Below are 17961 nucleotides of genomic sequence, written 5' to 3' on the forward strand. Positions count from 1 at the left end.
GGAAGGAGAGAAGGAAGGAAAGAAAGAAAGAAAAGAAAGAAAGAAACTTTGTAGTATCCTGGAGCACCAGTTCAGACAAGTTCTGGTCTCCTGCTTGCCTTCTGCTGTGATTTCTCTGAAGTTGCTGGGGGCAGGAGCTGGGCAGGAACTCCCCAGGGGTGCCAAGCAGAGCAGGTAGTTGGCTAAGTTTGCCTCCAGGAAAAAAGTCTCTGGAGAGCGAGCTGGTTCTAGAAAGCTCCATTATTATTTCATGTTGCTTTTGGCGAATATATGTAGAACAGAATTATGACAATGAAATTTTCAGGTGCTTTTTTGGCCATCAAAATAACCAGCTCTTGGCTGGGTACGGTGGCTTGCCCTTATAATCCCAGTGTTTTGGGAGGCCAAGGCAGGGGACTGCGTGAGCCCAGGAGTTTGAGACTAGCCTGGGCAACATAGTGAAACCCCATCTGTACAAAAAATACAAAATTAGAAGAGTGTGGTGGCATGCGCCTGTGGTCACAGCTACTTGGGAGGCTGAGGCAGGAGGATCACTTGAGCCTAGGGGTTCAGGGCTGTAGTGAGCTATGATTGTGCTACTGTGCTCCAGCCTGGGAGACAGAGTGACATCTGGTCTCTGAAATAAAACTAAAAAGCCCAAACCAACTCTGCTTTTCACTCTTTCAGTTTCATTTCTGCTGTCCTCTCTGTCCTCTCACCCAGGATAACATTTTTAAAGTGCCGCTATTGTGTCAAGAATTGGATTTATTCTCTGTGTTAAATTCTCTCAGCATTAACTACAGACTCTGTTATGTAAATAAGGTAAATTATCAGGATGAGAAGTTAGACTCTAATTTATGAGTTTATCATGTCTCTTTAAAAAGCTGCTAGGTGCTATCCTAACTTATTAGGCTTGAAGGATTCTAGGGGATTGGCATATTGTTACTGTTGTGGACTTTGTTTGCCTTAATGATACCCATTTTACAGATGAGAAAAGTGAGGCTGGGATTGGGGCTCAAATGCATGCTCAGAGTCACGTAAGTAGGTTGGAAGGTGACACCACAGACACGGTAAATTGTGAAGGCCTGCTGGTAAGGCACGAGTGATTTGAATGATACTTTTTTTTTTTTTTTCCTAGTGATTCCTGTCAGAATCACCATTTTTGGTAAACAAACCAAGCCCAGAACCTGATAACTGTGGAGCATTCTACACTGACAGTTCTTTGAGACAAATTTCCTCTTGGCATTTACACTGTGGCTTTAGCTTTCAAACCAGAGGTCTCTTACCCCGCAAAAAGTGAGTTATACGCTTTCTTAATGTTATAATGTTACCATGGATGATCCTGAACTTGCCGAGGATAGCAGAGACGGGTGGGCAGAAGAGGAAAGAATCAGATCAGAGACTGTAAAAAGTAACGTAAAAAAAATAATTCTGGCAGAGACAGAATTTGAAGGTACTTATGCACATCAGAACACTGGACTTGCTTTTTTTTTGGGAGCAGGAATGCCGCTTAATTAGATCAGAGAAGAATGCAAGTGGTCCATACATTTAGATCTACAATGCGTGGTTTCCAGACCTGCAGCTTGTTTTGCTGCACTTCATCACGGAGTCATAGAAGGGCAGAGCTGGAGGACCGAGTGAGGGACCTGGTCCCATATCCCTACAGACAGGCAATCGGAGACTCCCATAGGTTAAGGGCTGCAGAGCCTGGACCAATGCCCAGAATCTCTGAGCTTTTTATCTTACACCATGAAGTGACAGATGCTGGCAGATGTCAGACCTCTGTGCTTAACTGTTTAACCACACAGCACCCGACTTCTGTATTCAGCGAGATTCTAGAGTTTCCAAAACACGGGTCTCCTCTCCCACCTCAGCCTCCTAGCATAAAACTAGACACATCCTCATGCTTTTGAGGTCTAATCATTGGATTTTGTTCCTTTCAGATGGCTTTCCCGAAGATGAGATTGATTTATATTTGCCTTCTGGTTCTGGGGGCTCTTTGTTTGTATTTTAGCATGTACAATCTGAATCCTTTCAAAGAACAGTCCTTTGTTTACAAGAAAGAGGACGGGAACTTCCTTAAGCTCCCAGATACAGACTGCAGACAAACACCTCCCTTCCTCGTCCTGCTGGTGACCTCATCCCACAAACAGTTGGCTGAGCGCATGGCCATCCGGCAGACGTGGGGGAAAGAGAGGACGGTGAAGGGAAAGCAGCTGAAGACATTCTTCCTCCTGGGGACTACCAGTAGTGCGGCAGAAATGAAAGAGGTGGACCAGGAGAGCCAGCGACACGGGGACATTATCCAGAAGGATTTCCTAGACGTCTATTACAATCTGACCCTAAAGACCATGATGGGTATGGAATGGGTCCATCGCTTTTGTCCTCAGGCGGCGTTTGTGATGAAAACAGACTCAGACATGTTCATCAATGTTGACTATCTGACTGAACTGCTTCTGAAGAAAAACAGAACAACCAGGTTTTTCACTGGCTTCTTGAAACTCAATGAGCTTCCCATCAGGCAGCCATTCAGTAAGTGGTTTGTCAGTAAATCTGAATATCCGTGGGACAGGTACCCACCATTCTGCTCTGGCACTGCCTACGTGTTTTCCGGCGACGTGGCAAGTCAGGTGTACAATGTCTCCGAGAGCGTCCCATACATTAAACTGGAAGACGTGTTTGTGGGGCTCTGCCTCGAAAGGCTGAACATCAGATTGGAGGAGCTCCACTCCCAGCCGACCTTTTTTCCAGAGGGCTTACGCTTCTCCGTGTGCCGCTTCAGGAGGATCGTGGCCTGCCACTTCATCAAGCCTCGGACTCTCTTGGACTACTGGCAGGCTCTAGAGAATTCCAGGGAGGAAGATTGTCTGCCTGTCTGAGGGGAGCCCAGTGGCACATCCGGACAAGTTTCAGATAACCCGTGGGGATGGTTTTTGCAAGATTTTGGAAGAGGGGACGGGACAGAGGATGCTGTTCTCTAGTGCTGAAATCCACGCCAGAATGTCGGTGTTCATGAAGCCACTGATTAGTTCCCACTTGGTGCCCCAGGCAATAATAGGCCCCGTCTCTTGGGCACGCACACTCTCTATACTAAGTGTTTGACATACACTTGGATTTTCGCATTTCAGGAGTCAGTATCCTATGACATGATGGGTGTTACCATCCCAATTTTACAGGCAAGGAAACAGCAGCTGCGAGAGGTACAGAAACTTGTCCCAAGGCTCACAGCCAGTAGACATAGGAGCAGGAATGAAAATCGAGCACTGTCAGAATCTGGTGGACAGCCCCTGACTTGAACCACTCCCACGTGCTGCCTCCCTTAGGAGGGGACACTGATGATGAGGTCTCCGAGCCGGCATCCTTCCGTCCCTGTCGAGTCCCCTCCACCTCAGCTCCCAATCCTTGTGCTTTTTAGAGCTAAGCCTGGGATGACCAAATTCACCCCAGCTCCTTCATTCACAGGACTGGATGTAGCTGGGATCGAGTCCGTGTTATCGGCTCGGTACTCAACACAACCCAAGTTTCATCCCAGGAAATGTCCCCGCAGTGGATGCTGCTCACATGCTGAGGAACACCCAGCTCTGGACAGAGTTCTTATAAATGTATAAATTAGGCTCAGAAACCACTGCATTCTGACCTGCTGTACAGACTGCCCACACTGCTGACCTGCCTAGCGAGCAGGACATCACTTCTGAGCCATCTGCTGCTCTCTCATTTCATCACCCCAATTGTCCCTTGTTTTTGATCAATGGGGACCAGCCACTGCCCTAGGAGCACTTCAGAGCTCTCAGTTCAAACTGAAGGACAGCTGAACTGAGACGTGGTTCATGCGGGATTCTGGGAGCTTTCTGGGAATTCAGCTGGAGTCAAGTCAGGCTGCTCTCAAGGACCCCTTGAGCTCAGAGCCCCAAAGTGGGCCCTGGTGAAGCAGGGTGGTCCTGCATCCACTTCCCAAGCCTGAGCCAAGCTCATCTTCATTGAATGTCTCAGTTGGCCGAGGAACAACTGAACTTTGTGGTTTGGTGTTTAGCCTTCAGTTTACTCCGCTGCCTCCTACCCAGAGGTTTGTGCGAGCCTGTTTTGCAGGGTTGGGTAAAAACCAAGGCACTTCTTTGGTTTTGCCCATTCAGCCACGGTCACGTGACATGCAAAGTACTCTTGCTCCTAATTATAGAAATGATTTTTTTTTTTATTTTTTACTTTACCAGTCTTTACTTTGTACTCAGAGAAGAGGCCTCACGTGGCTGTGTCACATATAAATGTTGGACTAAACTCTTACTTGAACTCAGGAAAAAAAGTTACTTGCTGCAAAATGGTTTTGACCATGTTCAATTGCAAAAGTATGTCTGATATCCTATTTTGCATACCATTTCTTGTGTTTGGATTAAGCTGCTTCTTTGTAGATGTGTTTCCTCATCCTGGCTGCTCTGAACGCACTGGGTCATGTTCAGAAAAGCCTCCTTCTCAGGTGGAAAAAATCAGAGACTGAGCTTATCTTTTGAAGCCCAAATTTAAGAGCCACGCCCCTCGGTTCCATAGGATGGGCTGCCTCTGATTCTGAAGATGACTGTGCTTTGAGGGAGAAGTTGTCTGTTGGGCAGTAGGCCTGTGTCTGTGTTTCGTGGTCTACCTTGTCAGGTGTGTGTCTGTGTGGCCACTGGTCTCAGTTGGCGAGGCTGGTCCAGCTGCTGCCTCTGTGTGACTGGCTTTGGGTCTGGCCTTCACAGCATCAGCTTACAGCCCACAGCTCCAGGGACAAATGAGGACAGGCGTGGGCTCTCCCTACCACTTCTGTGTGTTCTTAAAGGATTTTCTTTGAGACCCATTGTTTTCCCCATTGTTTCCCCTCCCCTTCCCTCCCGTCGCCTCCCCTCTTCTTTTCTTTTCTTTTTTTCTGACAGGGTCTCACCCTGTCACCCAAGCTGGAGTGTAGTGGCCTGATCTCGCTGCAGCCTTGAACTCAACGAGCCTCAAACGAGCCTCCTGCCTCAGCTAGTGGGTAGTTGGGATTACAGGTGTGTATTTCTTTATACAATGAATAATTCTTTTTCTTGAGGAAAACATTATTTCATGAATCTAGAACTTGAAGGAACCTTAGAGCTCATTCAGTCCTGCCTCCTCTTTTATGTGGGATGCAAACGAGGCCCAGAGAGACCTAACAACTTGCCCAGGACCTTCCCAGCTTGTTTGTTGCAGAAGGAGGGTTCCAGCTCAGCGTGGGTTTCCTGGTGCTGTCTTGTCTGGACGTGAGAGTGAGAAACGATGTGAAAGCATGAGTGAGGAGGCCAAGCAGTGCTTCCCCAGGAACACCCAGCGCTAGCTCCAGAGTGGGACTGGAGAGGTCCAGGTTGGCCGGGCCGGGGCTTCACCGCAGGCACCCAGAGAGGAAGGATTCTGATGGGCAGGTGCTGAGCTAGGGGCTGTGTAGGTATTGCCTCATCTACATGCTCTCAATGAGTTTTCCGGGGGCAGAGACCCCCAGTTGCTCAGGTTTACAGATTAGGAAACTGAGGCAGAGAGAGAGAGGGCGAACAACTCGTTCAAGGTTACATAGGTGAAAAGTGGTGGAAACGGGGTGACCCTAAGCTGCCCTGTGGCCTCCCCAGCCACCTGCTGACGGAGCTGCGGGAGCACATTGCATTGGCTGCTCCCACTGCCTCTCTGGGGTGCCTCCTCAGACTCCCCCAACCACGCACGCCTACCCCCAGCCCCCAAACCTCTGTACTCTGCCTTCTACTGTGACTGTGGCAGAAGCCACTTGGACCCCATGGTGCCAGAACCCCTGGTATTGGACTGACTCTAGCTGTTCTTCCACAACTCCTGATGTGGCCTCACTCTCGTCCTGCCACCTGCTGTCCCCTCTGCTGGATCACCCCATAAGCACACAGACACGCTGCCATTTTCCACCTGACCAGAAACGACCACCACCTTCCCTGACCATCTTCCCCGTCCCGGTGCCCCGTCTTGTTGCGTTTCTGGCGGAACCCCGCATGGGAGTTTTACTTGTCTGTTGCCTCGTCCTAATCCTTCCCTTCTTTCCCAAATGGCGTCTTACCAGACTTCTGCACCCCTACTCCACCCGCATGGCCCTTCTCAGGGCACCCACGACCCCCTATGGCTGGGTCCTGTGGGCAGTCCTCGTCCTCCTCCTGCTTGATGTGGCGAGTCCTCATCACCCGCTTCCAGGACACCGGGTGCTCTTGGTCTCCCTCCTCCTTGCTGCTCGCCTTTTCCATCTCCTCTGCTTGCTCCTTCTCTTTGCTCTGACCGTGTCATGCTGGAGGATCCTGGGCTCTGCCTGGGGCCCCCTTTCTTCCCTGGTTATACCCAGTCCTCCGAGGGGCCCACCTTGTCTCATGGCTTTAAATATGTTGATGATGTTTCCATTGATCTCCAGCCTAGAACTCTTTCTTGCTCTTCAATCCACTGCCTACCTGATTTCCCATAGTGAACAGTCCAACACTGATCTTCTAATTAACTGCCCCACATCCAGCCCATCTGCAGCCATTCCCGTCTCAGGTAATGGCCACTCCATCTTCCTGCAGCTCAAGTGGGAAGCCCTGGAGCCATTCCGACTTCTCTCCCATCTGGTGCATCAGGAAAGACTGTGGGAACTACCTTCAGATTCTCTCCAGGAGCCAACCACCTCCTGCCTCTCCACTGCGACCACCCTTGTTCAAGCCTGCATTGCCTCTCACCTGCATTCATGCAGCTGCCTCCAGACCCTCCCTCAGCTTCCATTATTGCACCCTTTGGTCTCTTCCCAGCAGCATCCAGAGTGATCCTTTGAAAATCTCACTTCTCTGCTCAAAACCCTCCTGTGGTTTCCCATCACCAAGGATATTAAGGATAAAAACCACATCCTTCATACCATTGTCTACCTGTGATTCCCTAATCGCGTCCCTTTGCTCACTGCCTCTGGCCTCTTGCTGTTCCCTGAACAGCAGTCTGTTCCAGCCACAGCAGCCCCTTTGCCCTTATGTGCCCATCCCCGTCGGCCTTGGCGCTGGGTGTCCTCTCTGCTGGGAGTGCCCTTTCTTCAGGTGCTCTCATGCCTCGCTCCTTTGCCTCGTTGACATTTGGTCAATGTCACCTTCTCAGTGAGGCCTACCCTGACTTCCCTGTAGGAAAATGCAGCTCACCTCACTCCCATGCCCCATACCTTATATTATTTTCCTTGCACTTACCAATTTCTAACAAAGCATGTAATATCTGTTTATTATAACATATCTATATTTTATGGTTTATGTTTCACCCGTCTTGAACATAACCTTTGTGTGGGCCGTGGGTCTTTCTCCGTTTCCTTCACTGACGCACCTTGGATTCTTAGCATGGTCCCAGCACATAGTAGATGCTCAATAAACATTTGTTGAGTGGAATTGAATATATCGGTATGGTAGGTGGGTTTTAGAAGGGAATGGGTGAACCGGGACTGAAAAAAAAAGAAATATTTTTCAAAGCGAGCCAACACTGTGGTTTCACATGAGTCAGTAAGTAGGAAATGGGTGCGACTCTGTGACCTGAAAACCTAGAAATGCTCACAGCCATGCTCTTCACCCCTTTTCTTCCCAAACGGAAAACCTCACACAATGCAGGGTGGACAGAATCACACAGTGCAGTCTGTGTGCCTGTCCTCCAGCCCGACACCTGGCCAGTCCTGTCTCATCTACACTGTCATGCAAACCCTTTTTTTGTTTTTGAGACAGAGTCTCACTCTGTCACCTAGGCTGGAGTGCAGTGGTGCAATCTTGGCTCACTGCAACCTCCACCTCCTGGGTTCTTGTGCCTCAGCCTCCCGAGTAGCTAGGATTATAGGCATGCACCACCAACCAGCTAATTTTTGTATTGTTAGTAGAGATGGGGTTTCACCATGTTGGCCAGGCTGGTCTTGAACTCCTGACCTCGGGTAATCTACCTGCCTCAGCCTCCCAGAGTGCTGGGATTATAGGTGTGAGCCACCACACCCAGCCATGTTTCAAGAATTTGTGCTTCAGCTCAGCACTTAGTGGCAGTGGGAAGACCAGACCTCCTGACCTTTCAGCCTGCTGGCATCCACCATGCCTTTAAAAAAAAAACAAAACCCTAAATGTATTTAATTCCTGCTCCTCTTCAAACACACCATTGTAACCACATAATACACTGTGTGAAAAGGGAGGAAAGAAAAATCCAAGTCAACAATAACTTGCCAGGCCTTCTTTCCTTGAGCCTCATATCCCACGCCCGCCGCGCTAACCTCTGGCTTGCTGCCCACACCTGTCTGGATTCATCCCGACTCGAGCCACCTCCTCCAAACTGGTCCCACGGGCCTGTCCCTGCCACTTTCCAATCTGTCCTCCACTTGACATTTGGAGTAATTTTTTAAAACAGCGAATCTGATTAGGAAACTCAGAGGCCCAGGGAAGCCAGTGACTTGCCCTCTGGCACCCTGTCCTGAGGGTAGAGCTTCCTGGCACAGGGTCAGTGAGCCCCGAGGCCACCTCCCTGCAGGCTGCAGGAGGGTGAGCGTGGTCAAGAGCAGCAATTATCATTGCTTCAAGTGTCATTGCCTATTTAATGAGCTTCGCAGTGCCCTCAGTTTGCTAAGTTAACTTTGGCCACGCCGTCCATGAGAGGTCTGACTGGTGATTTCCAACTCCTGCTGGGCACCGGGTGCTGCACCGGTTATCCCAAAAGGCTGGCACAGAGGGCTGAAATAGACTTGGAAAGTGAAATTAATTGATTTTCATGCAAGTTTTTGATCCCCTTGAGTGTGGTTATTTTTGTGCAAAAAATTATCCCGATGTTTACTTTGGTTTCATAAGTAATTTATTAAAATTCCTTCCTAAGCTTTAAATTTCAGCTAACAAATATGAGAAGGGCCCCTGGGAATGGTAGGAACAAGGAAGCATGATGTGTGTGTGTGCACACCCCAAGGTTGTACAGCTAGAATAGCTAGAAGTGCAGAATGTGGATTCTGTCCGCTCTCTTTAGGGCACAGCTAGCGCTCTGCACCTGTAGAAACTGTACTGACGTACAGCCTTGCAGAGCGTCCAGCTTCCATGGTGGCAGGAGTCATGGAAAATAGAGACCCACCAGGTAAGGCGGTAACTGGGACACCAGGTTACTGCCTACCGGGTGGGGAAGCTGGGGAAAAGGGCCCATGGGAGGATACTAATTGGGGAAGAGGAGACCTTGCTTCCAGGGCTGGGCGACCCACTTACGGAGGCCCCATTCCATTTACATCTCTTGTCAAGCCTCCGCCTCCGGGTTCCAGCCCTGGCTCTGCAACTTGCTAGCTGTGGCCCCAGGTGGTCATTCTCTCTTCACCTCAGTCTCTGCATCTCTATAAAATGGGATGATAATAGTGTTCACCTCAGAAGGTTGTCAGAGGTGTGGAAATTAAGATAATTCACATTGAGTTCTTGGCACGGCTGTGCACTGGGTGCAGGCTTAGCACTGGGTGCAGGCTGAATGCGTGGGCTGCTATCGCGATATTGTATCTAATGGCCTGCAGTGGTTGCTTAGCAGCCATGGGTTTGCTTGGTTATTTCCTGATTTGGGGTAAATAGATCCAGAGACCAAGGCTCCATGTTATCCCCAGCACCGGGCTGACCCCAAGTACCAGAGAGGTCTCCATGGCCCCAGGCTGCAGAGGACCCAGGTTACAACTTGCTCAAGTAGACCCAGGGTCTAGGCTTATCCTAGTAGATCTTGGTACCAGGCCAGCCTCTGTGACCTGAGACTCCAAGACCACCATTGCAGACCCAGGCTCTAAGCTAGCCTCTGCAAATTCAGGATATATATTCCAAATATCCCTGATTTGGGGGGAAGGGTCTGTGTGTGATTTGCAGAGTAATGATATGAAGAAGGAGGTCTTGTTAAGACGGCGTGGTGTGGAGTGCCCAGGTGTGAAACGGTTGTCTCAATGGAAGTTGTAGGCTCCTCCTCCCATGACATCATCCTCACACGTGCTCAGTGTTAGGCATTTTCCCCCTCCTGCTCTCAATCAATGCGAGTGAGATATGCATGCGGGAGGGACAAGCTTGCATGGCACCCAGCTGTGGTGCATTTAGAGCTCAGCCTCAGCCCTCCAGCGTGACCTTGGGCATACCCTTAACCCCCGGGGCTCTGTTCGCTGGGGCAGTCTGTGCTCTGAAGTCAGGTGGCCTGGGTTTGAATTTTACCTTCCTCGCCAAGTCCCGTGAGAGGCAAGTTGCTTATCTTCTCACTGCCTCAGTTTTGTAATCTGAAGAATGGGACCATAGTAGTTCCCGCCTCATGGGATGATCATGTGAGTTAAATGAGAGGATGAGTATAAATTACTCAACATCCCATGGTAGGTGCTCAATAAATGCAGGTGCTTATGATTATAGTCAGTGTTTGGGCTGTGAATTTTGGTGGATTCTATGGTGGTGTATACAGCACTATCTATCAGTGTACCTGTCAGTGTCTGGTGATCTCTGTGCAAATCAAAAACTCTTCAAATTGAGTCTGTAGGGCTTTGTTTCAGCTCTTGTTCTTTTTCTTCATTTGAATTTTTCCTGGAACTCTTGGAGAAGTTCTTCTGTTCATGACATTCTTCACAATCAGAGCGCTGTGTTCTTGACCCTCTTAATTCAGAATATGTGAAAATCTGAACGAGGTAAAAGAAGTTGGAGCTGGAAGATGCCTTAGAAATTATCTACAGTATTTTTTTTTTTTTTAAAGATAAAACCTTCCTTTTACAGTTAGGAAAGCCAAAGCTCAGAAAAATGGAGTGACTTTGCTAAGTCCTTCAGCGAGTGGCACATCCAGGATTAAAAGCTGGCATCAGAAATCCCATGTCAGACATTCACTCTTTTATTTATTCATCTGTTGAGTGCGCAGTGCTTTGACCGGGCATCCTGAATGAGGGTCAAGCTGAGGTTTGAGGCTGTGGGTTTTGCATACAGAGCTTTCACTGGGTAAATACACAATGCTGAGAAGATCATCAGGGGCACTTGATCCCTTGACAGCTGAATAAAGAAGCGTTCCAGTGCCTTCTCTGTGGGCATCGTAAGCCATGTCCATCCATACCTGCTGTTTCACTGAAACCCCACAGCAGCCTTTGGAGGGCACCATTCTTATAATTATGCCCCTGGATTTCAGAGGAGGAAACTGAGGGGCAGGTGACTCAGTGACTTCCCCGGGGGCTCAGACGTGGTGGAGACACAGCCCCTCGGCCTCCAAATGCTGCCTCCCACGAGCAGCCTTGCCTTTCTCCACTTGGCACAGTGGCGAGTCCTCCGATGTATCCGCTTTCACAGGAAGCTTGGGACCAGCCCTGCCCAAGGAGTGTGCCATCTGACCCCTTTTCCTGTCTGCTGCCCCCCCTTTTTTTTTTTCCAAGTGTTGACATGAGTCTGAGTCTGCCCCTTCCTGGGCCTGTTTGACCTCCTGGGATTTGGCGCTTAGTTATCTGTGTCATTCCCAAGAACCTCCTGTTTAGCTGGATCCCCTGATCTGTCCTGTCCTGGCCAGCCCTCTCTTGAGGTCACTCAAGTTTCCAGGTGGCAGCCCAAACAAGTATCTGGCTTCAGAAAATAAACTCTTCAGTCCAGCCCACTTTCCCTGTCTCCCTGTCTAATGCCCTTGCAAAACAAGCCCGGGGGCCCCACACTCAGACTCTGTGTGTGTGTGTCTATGAGAGAGAGAGAGACAGACAGACAGATCCGAGGCTCTAATTAGAGATACCATGCTCAGTGGAAGCTGGTTCTGAACAGTTAACTGCCCCACCCGTGTCCATGAAGGGCAGTGAAAGAGCAAGGAGCGGTTTAATTACCTGGGATGTAAAACAGCAGGCACCCCCACTGCCCTCCTCTGCTGTTGGGGTGGCAGGGTGGAGTTGAGGGCCTCACTCGTTTTCACCTTTGCACAATCAGTCACACATTTGTTACATGACAGCTATGTGCCACACACCCATGTTCAGTAAGGTGGAAGCCAGCTGCAGGCGTGGGCCACAGTTCCAGACATCTCTGAAGGATGTGACGCCAACTTTCAGGCAGAACATTTAGAAAGAGTGAAATGAAGTGAAACAGATCAACCAGCCTATTGAGTATCTACGTGTTTTTTTACAAGCAAGAACTGGGGAGGCAATACTATTTAGAAACCTTGATAAACAGTTCCAAAAGAAAAAAAACCAGGCTTTGGTGACTCTCATGGGCCCTCCATGCCAAGAGTCTATGGCTCTGTGATATATTAAATCAGGCTTGTTAATTATTTAATCTAACAGCTGCCATGCACCCTCATTTTAAAAACAGATGAGGCAATGTTTACATTTTCTCCATGTTCTCCATTTGGAAGCGTCTTAGTTTGTTTTGTGTTGCTGTAACAGAATACCACAGACTGGGCAATTTATAGACAATAGAAATTAATCTGGCTCATGGTTCTAGAGGCTAGGAAGTCCAAGAGCTTGGCACTGGCCTCTGGTGAGGGCCTTCATGCCGTGTCATGGTGGGCAAAAAAGCAAAACTTGCTTTGATAAAATCGTTCTTGCAATAACTGACCCTCCTCTGATAGTAACATTAATTCATTCATGACAGCAGAACCCGCCCGACCAAGTCACCTCTTAAAAGGTCCCACCTCTCAACGCTGTTGCACTGGGGATTAAGTTTCCTTACACATGCACTTTGGGGGACACATTCAAACTGTAGCAGGAAGTATTTGCTTTCTCATAACATTTTTTTTCAATAATTAATTTTCAGCGTTTGCTATATCAGAACGGACATTACAGCAATTTTCATGGCGGTGTCTCTCCTGGCAGGTTTTAAAGTTCTTCCAGCCTGATTCCTCTGTCTGTTTGGGTCTCTGGCATGGTGCCTGCTGGAGAGTAGATACTTGATAATTATCTATTGGGTTCTCAGGGGATCTCTCAAAGGTGGTATTCAGGCACTCACAAGGCAACTCCTATCACAAGAAAGAATGGTGGCCTGGGAGTGAGCTGTAAGGTTCCTTCAAACATCAGTTCCTGAAGCCTCTTTTATTCATTATTGTTGGGACTTGTTTTTATTTCTGTTTCGTTCTACGTGACCCCAAAATCTATATGTGAACACTAGGAACTTTATCATGGGCTGAGGTGTATTTGAAGTAAACTCTTAACTATGTCTCTGGGATATGAAAGGTGCTTACATTCTCTGTTGGGAATGTAGAGAGAAGGATTTGCAATGTGTGGCCCCTGGGAATGTAGAGGCATGAATTTCTGTCTGTTTTCCTGCTGTTGAAATCTGAGTGCTAGGAACGGACCTCTTGCTCTCAGATTGGCCTTGAAGCTGAAGGGAACCTGTCCACCCTCTGCACAGGGCAAAGAGTCACACCAACAGGAAGAAGTTGGAGTGCATCCTGGCACCTGCCAATCGGAAGACTGACAAACAAAAAATTAGTTTTTAATTAATTTAAAAAATGATCTTCCTACTTATCAGACACAATCACTTTTAAATATGAGCAGAAAAACGAACTCCATAGCCAAATGCAACATTTTGTGTCGTACTGTTTCACATCATCTCTTCTACCTCCATTTACTGGTCAGAGAAGCGCAGAGTTAAGTTGGCCAGTGTGGCGTGGACACAGCCAGTCTCAGACCCTCCTGCCAGCGAAGCCAGCATGAGGTCTGTTGGCTCACGGGTCCAGTCCCTGGGTCCCCAAAGAGGTAAGCCAAAGACATAGTGATACTCGGTTCAATTCGGCTCCAGAAAGTATGAGATGGGAAATAGGTGACTTGTTTTACCTGGTCATATAAGACATCAATAAAATCTACCATGACTGGAAATTACTTAATGCAACCAGAGGAGACTTTGCGGTCAAATTTTGCTTTTCCTAAAAGACACGAAATTAAATTTACATGTCACTGAATGATATTTGAAACTGTCATTTCCTTGTATATTAGGGGGATCTGCTAGACTCTTACGTCATCGTATTTTGGAAATGGGTATATGTCATCATTATTGGTTAATAATCATATTTATTTTTAACGAAAATTAAATTATGAAAATAATGCACTTAACTGGGTGAGTTTTAGGTTGTCGATTGATGTGATAATTCACTCTTCCCGAAAATTTGGCAAGGTAATGGTCTGAATCGGACAATCCTTTTGTTTTTACATTGATGTTTTCTATATTTATTTTGTACCTGGAAAAATATTTTTAAAATTTATTTTGATTTTATATGTGTACAAAAATGTACTGAACGATGTTGACATGCTTATTTTTGTAAGAGATGGGTACTTCTTGTTCCCCTTGGATTTCGGAAGCAAAGCAATGGGACCCTATGCTTCAGAGTCTTAATGGGGTGGGGCAGTGTCCATTGAGGTGTCCTGTCGGGAATGACAAGTCCAGGGCAGATTATGAGGCAGGCATCCTTTGGAGTTCTTCTTCTCTCAGGTATATTTTAACTAAAAGCTATCATTTAAGTTGAAGAAATCAAGTCTTGTGAATTGATACGATTGTACTTCTAGAGTCTTTGATGATAAGTTGTCTTTGCAGTACAGATTGGCTCCTCGATCTTTCGAAGTGTCATTTAAATGGAAATAAATGTCTGAAACAGATGTGTGTTTCTGACTTAATCATGCATGGGTCACCGTTCCTGCAGTACTGCAGGCCTGGAAATGTCTGTCCACCGATGCTCCTGGCAGGCTGCATCCAGGGCCCGCTCAGAAACTAATCTGGAGTTGGAGGTGGCAGGGAGGGAGGGGTGCAGCGCTGTGTGTGGGGAAGTGGTGGATCCAGAAGGTGGGCAGGGGGTGGTGCAGCTTCAGAGGATGAGGGTCCGTCCTGCTCCCTCCCCACCAGCCAGCCTTGCCATCCCCCTGTGGCAAGGTGGGGGCTGTCCCTGGCCCCTGGAAGGCTGGTCCTTTCTTGCTGGCTGCTCCCTCCGCCGGGACTCCATGCCTACCATCATCTCCTCTCCCACAATGGCCACTCCTCCCTTCTAGAACCTTCCTCAGCACACAAGCCTGCTTTCACTGCCCATTCAAAGATGACTTGCTGGACTTTCCCCTTTTCTAGTAGTGCCTCTCTCTCTTTTTTCCCTTAAGGCTAAAGCTCCTCCCAAGAGTGGCCTTCCCCTCTGCTGCCACCTCAGCTCCCCTCTCCGTTCCCCCACCACGGCCCTGAAATAGCTGTTGGGGCCACACCAGCAGTTGGGTTGGGTCAGCACCATGTCACTCTGGGTGCTTGCCTGGCCAGACCTTGGCAGCGCCTGGCACTGGAGCCTGCCCTCTCGCACCCTCCTGGCTCCAGGACATCTCAACCTGTTGCCTTTCTTCCCCTCCCAGCAGCTCCCTCCACTCTTTTTGGCTCACTCCACCTCCTTGTCCCGCCCACTCATGGTGGAGGGCCCTGGCTGAGACCCCAGGCCTCCCGCTCACCATCAGCACTGCCTCCCAGTCAGAGCACCTGTCTCCCCATGTGTTTGTTTGTCTTAGGGCCGTGGAAACAGAACACAAGCCATCCAGCTGGAAAGAAACGCAACAGGTGTTTCTCTTCCCATAGTCTTGGAGGCCAGATGTCCAAGATCAAGGTGTCGTCAGGGCTGGCTCCTCCTGAGGCCTCTCTCCTTGGGGTGTGGATGGTGCCTTCCTCCTGTCTCTGCACAGGGCCTCTCCTTTGTGTGTGTCTGTCTCCATTTCCTTTTATATTTTATAAGGACACCGGTCACATTGGATCTGGGCCCACCCTCTTGACCTCATTTTAACTTGATTACCTCTTTAGAGACCCCGTCTCTGGCTACTGAAGGTTGGAACTTTAGCAGATGAATTTTTTTGACAGGGGTCACGATTCAACCTGTAACATCATGGGTTTCAATTCCATCTCTATGTTGATGGCTCCCAAATATGGGTCATGACCTCTGACCTTTCACTGAACCCCAAACCCAGATATTCCACTTCCTGTTCAGCAGCATCACTTCGATGTAAAATGGGCAAAGTTGAACTCTCACTTTTCCCCTTCAGACCGGCCTCTCTGCTATCTCAATATTTCTGCTGCCAATGCCTCACGCTCAGGAGTTTGCTTTGGCTCCTGTCTTTCCTGAACATCCTGCAGCAGCAGGTCCCGAGCCTCCTCCGGGGAGAAGAGCCTAAATCGGGCCATTTTCACTGCCCCCAGCCCTCCACCCAGGCCGCCATCATCTGTCACCTACACTTCCGTGGGGGTCTCCCAGTGAGCCTCCCTGTGCGTTCTTTGACTCGTGTGTTGGCCTCATCTGCACAGAGTGGTCTCTGAAATGCATGAATAAGATCGTGGACCACTGCTGCTCATTGTTCTAGAAGTTTTTATTTACCTTCATTGTGACTGTGAAGTCCTTACCGTGACTCACAAGATTACCTCTGGCTCCTGAATGCCCCTGCAACTCTCCACCACACCCTGCCTTTCACCCCTGGGCCAGCACACGGTCCTTGCACTTTCCTCCAGCCAGCCCAGCCCCTTTGGCCCCGTCACTGTCACGTGTTTCCCCAGGCTCTTCCCGTGGGTGCCTCTCATGCCATAACAGGGCACCACAGATGAGTTGGCTTCAACGACAGACCTCGGTTCTCTCACAGTCCTGGAGGCTGGAGTCCCAGATCAAGCTGTCAAAGGGCTGGTTCCTCCTGAGACCCCTCTCCTGGGCTTGCAGATGGCATCTTCCCCTTGTGTCCTTATGGGGCCATCCTTCTTTGTCTGTGTCCTCATCTCCTCTCCTTACAAGGACACCTGTCTGATAGGGTCAGGGCCCAACCTGACGACCTCATTTTACCTTGATTACTTCTTTAAATGCCCTATGTCCAAATGCAGTCACATTCTGAGGTGCTGGGGGTCAGGACTTCAACATATGGATCTTGGGGGGATTCATTTCCACTCCTAACAGCCCCCCTCCTCTGTGAGTACTTCTTGTGCCCTCCCCTTGTTCCTTCAGTGTGCTCTATTTTCTTCATGTCACTCATCCCTGCCCACATTTTACTGGACACTTATGCATCTCTTGTCTCTCCCTATGGACTGTAAGCTCCATGAGTGCAAACACTGCCTTCCTGCTTACACTCCACGGCATTTACACGGCATTTACAGCGGTGCCTCCCACCCAGCAATCCGTTTTTCTGAACAAGTGGATGAGCCTGTGGTTTGAAGGACTTGAGTCTGAGAGTGTTTGACTTTAGGAGCTGGAGGGTGGGTCTGTGACTGCACTGGCAAGGACTACCTGGTGGAGGGGCTGCTGAGTGGGCCCCAGCCAGGAGAGGGTGTAAGGAAAGAAAGCAGTGGTACCTGCCTTCCGTCACACAGTGTCTTGGAAGAATGAATGTGGGGACATATTTCATTTCATGCCATTTGAATAGCTACTAGAATTATCCCCACTTTACAACAGACACAAGTGGCCTGCATTAGATTATTAAGAACGCCAAAGGAGAAATAAACCGTGACATCAGCCATTCCCTCTACGTGGCCTGATGACTTTCTCTAGCCACACAGCATAATGATCGAACAAAGAAATGCCCTGTCATTGCCATGAGGTCCTTGTTCAATTGTGCTACCCTGTGAAGAACCATCAGGTAGGTACAGGAAGGAATCACTTTGGCAGAAAACCACAAGAATAACGCACTTATGACTGTCCTTAGGATTCTAGGTAATTGCGGTTTGCGTGTTCAGACTTACAGTGCCTCTGAAACACGACGAAACATTCTTTTCGTCAGGCATCCGTGGCCAGGAACATTGTCTCTGGCAGGCCTCTCCCAGCTCTCGGATGACAGATGCGTCTGTTTATTCTCTGATTGTTTGAACAGTGCTGCGGCCCTGCAGGCTTTTTTGGGGCACTGTCCTTTGTCAGTGCAGATGGAGACTGGAGCTCAACAATTAGATTCCCTTCAGTGATGAGAACCTGGCTGCACTTCCGTTAAGAGAATATTTCTATCAGTGCTTTTAGCAGCGATGCTTTGGGCAATGCTTGCTCATCTCAGGAAAGAAACAAGAGCGTCAGACAGGGGAGGGGCCCTGGAGATCCCCTGGCCCAACCTGTGTATTGTAC

General features: G+C 48.9%; 1 protein-coding gene across 4 annotated transcripts in view; it reads left to right on the forward strand.

The window, feature by feature from the left end:
• The window catches only part of B3GALT5 (beta-1,3-galactosyltransferase 5), a 116774-nt gene extending 102259 nt beyond the window's left edge, over positions 1–14515 (forward strand). Inside the window, exons 1-3 of one of the 4 annotated variants that reach the window (XM_063720908.1) lie at positions 626–1016; positions 1118–1275; positions 1923–4336. In XM_063720908.1, coding sequence (XP_063576978.1) covers positions 1923–2858 — 936 coding nt within the window. In that variant the 5' untranslated portion in view covers positions 626–1016; positions 1118–1275 and the 3' untranslated portion in view covers positions 2859–4336. Of the gene's footprint in view, positions 1–625; positions 1017–1117 lie in introns of those variants that run through there. The other 3 variants (XM_054542558.2, XM_063720907.1, XM_063720906.1) reach the window with 3 other exon arrangements.
• Positions 14516–17961: the final 3446 nt, after the last annotated feature.

This window comes from Pongo abelii, chromosome 22, assembly GCF_028885655.2.
Source record: "Pongo abelii isolate AG06213 chromosome 22, NHGRI_mPonAbe1-v2.0_pri, whole genome shotgun sequence".
NCBI lineage: Eukaryota > Metazoa > Chordata > Mammalia > Primates > Hominidae > Pongo > Pongo abelii.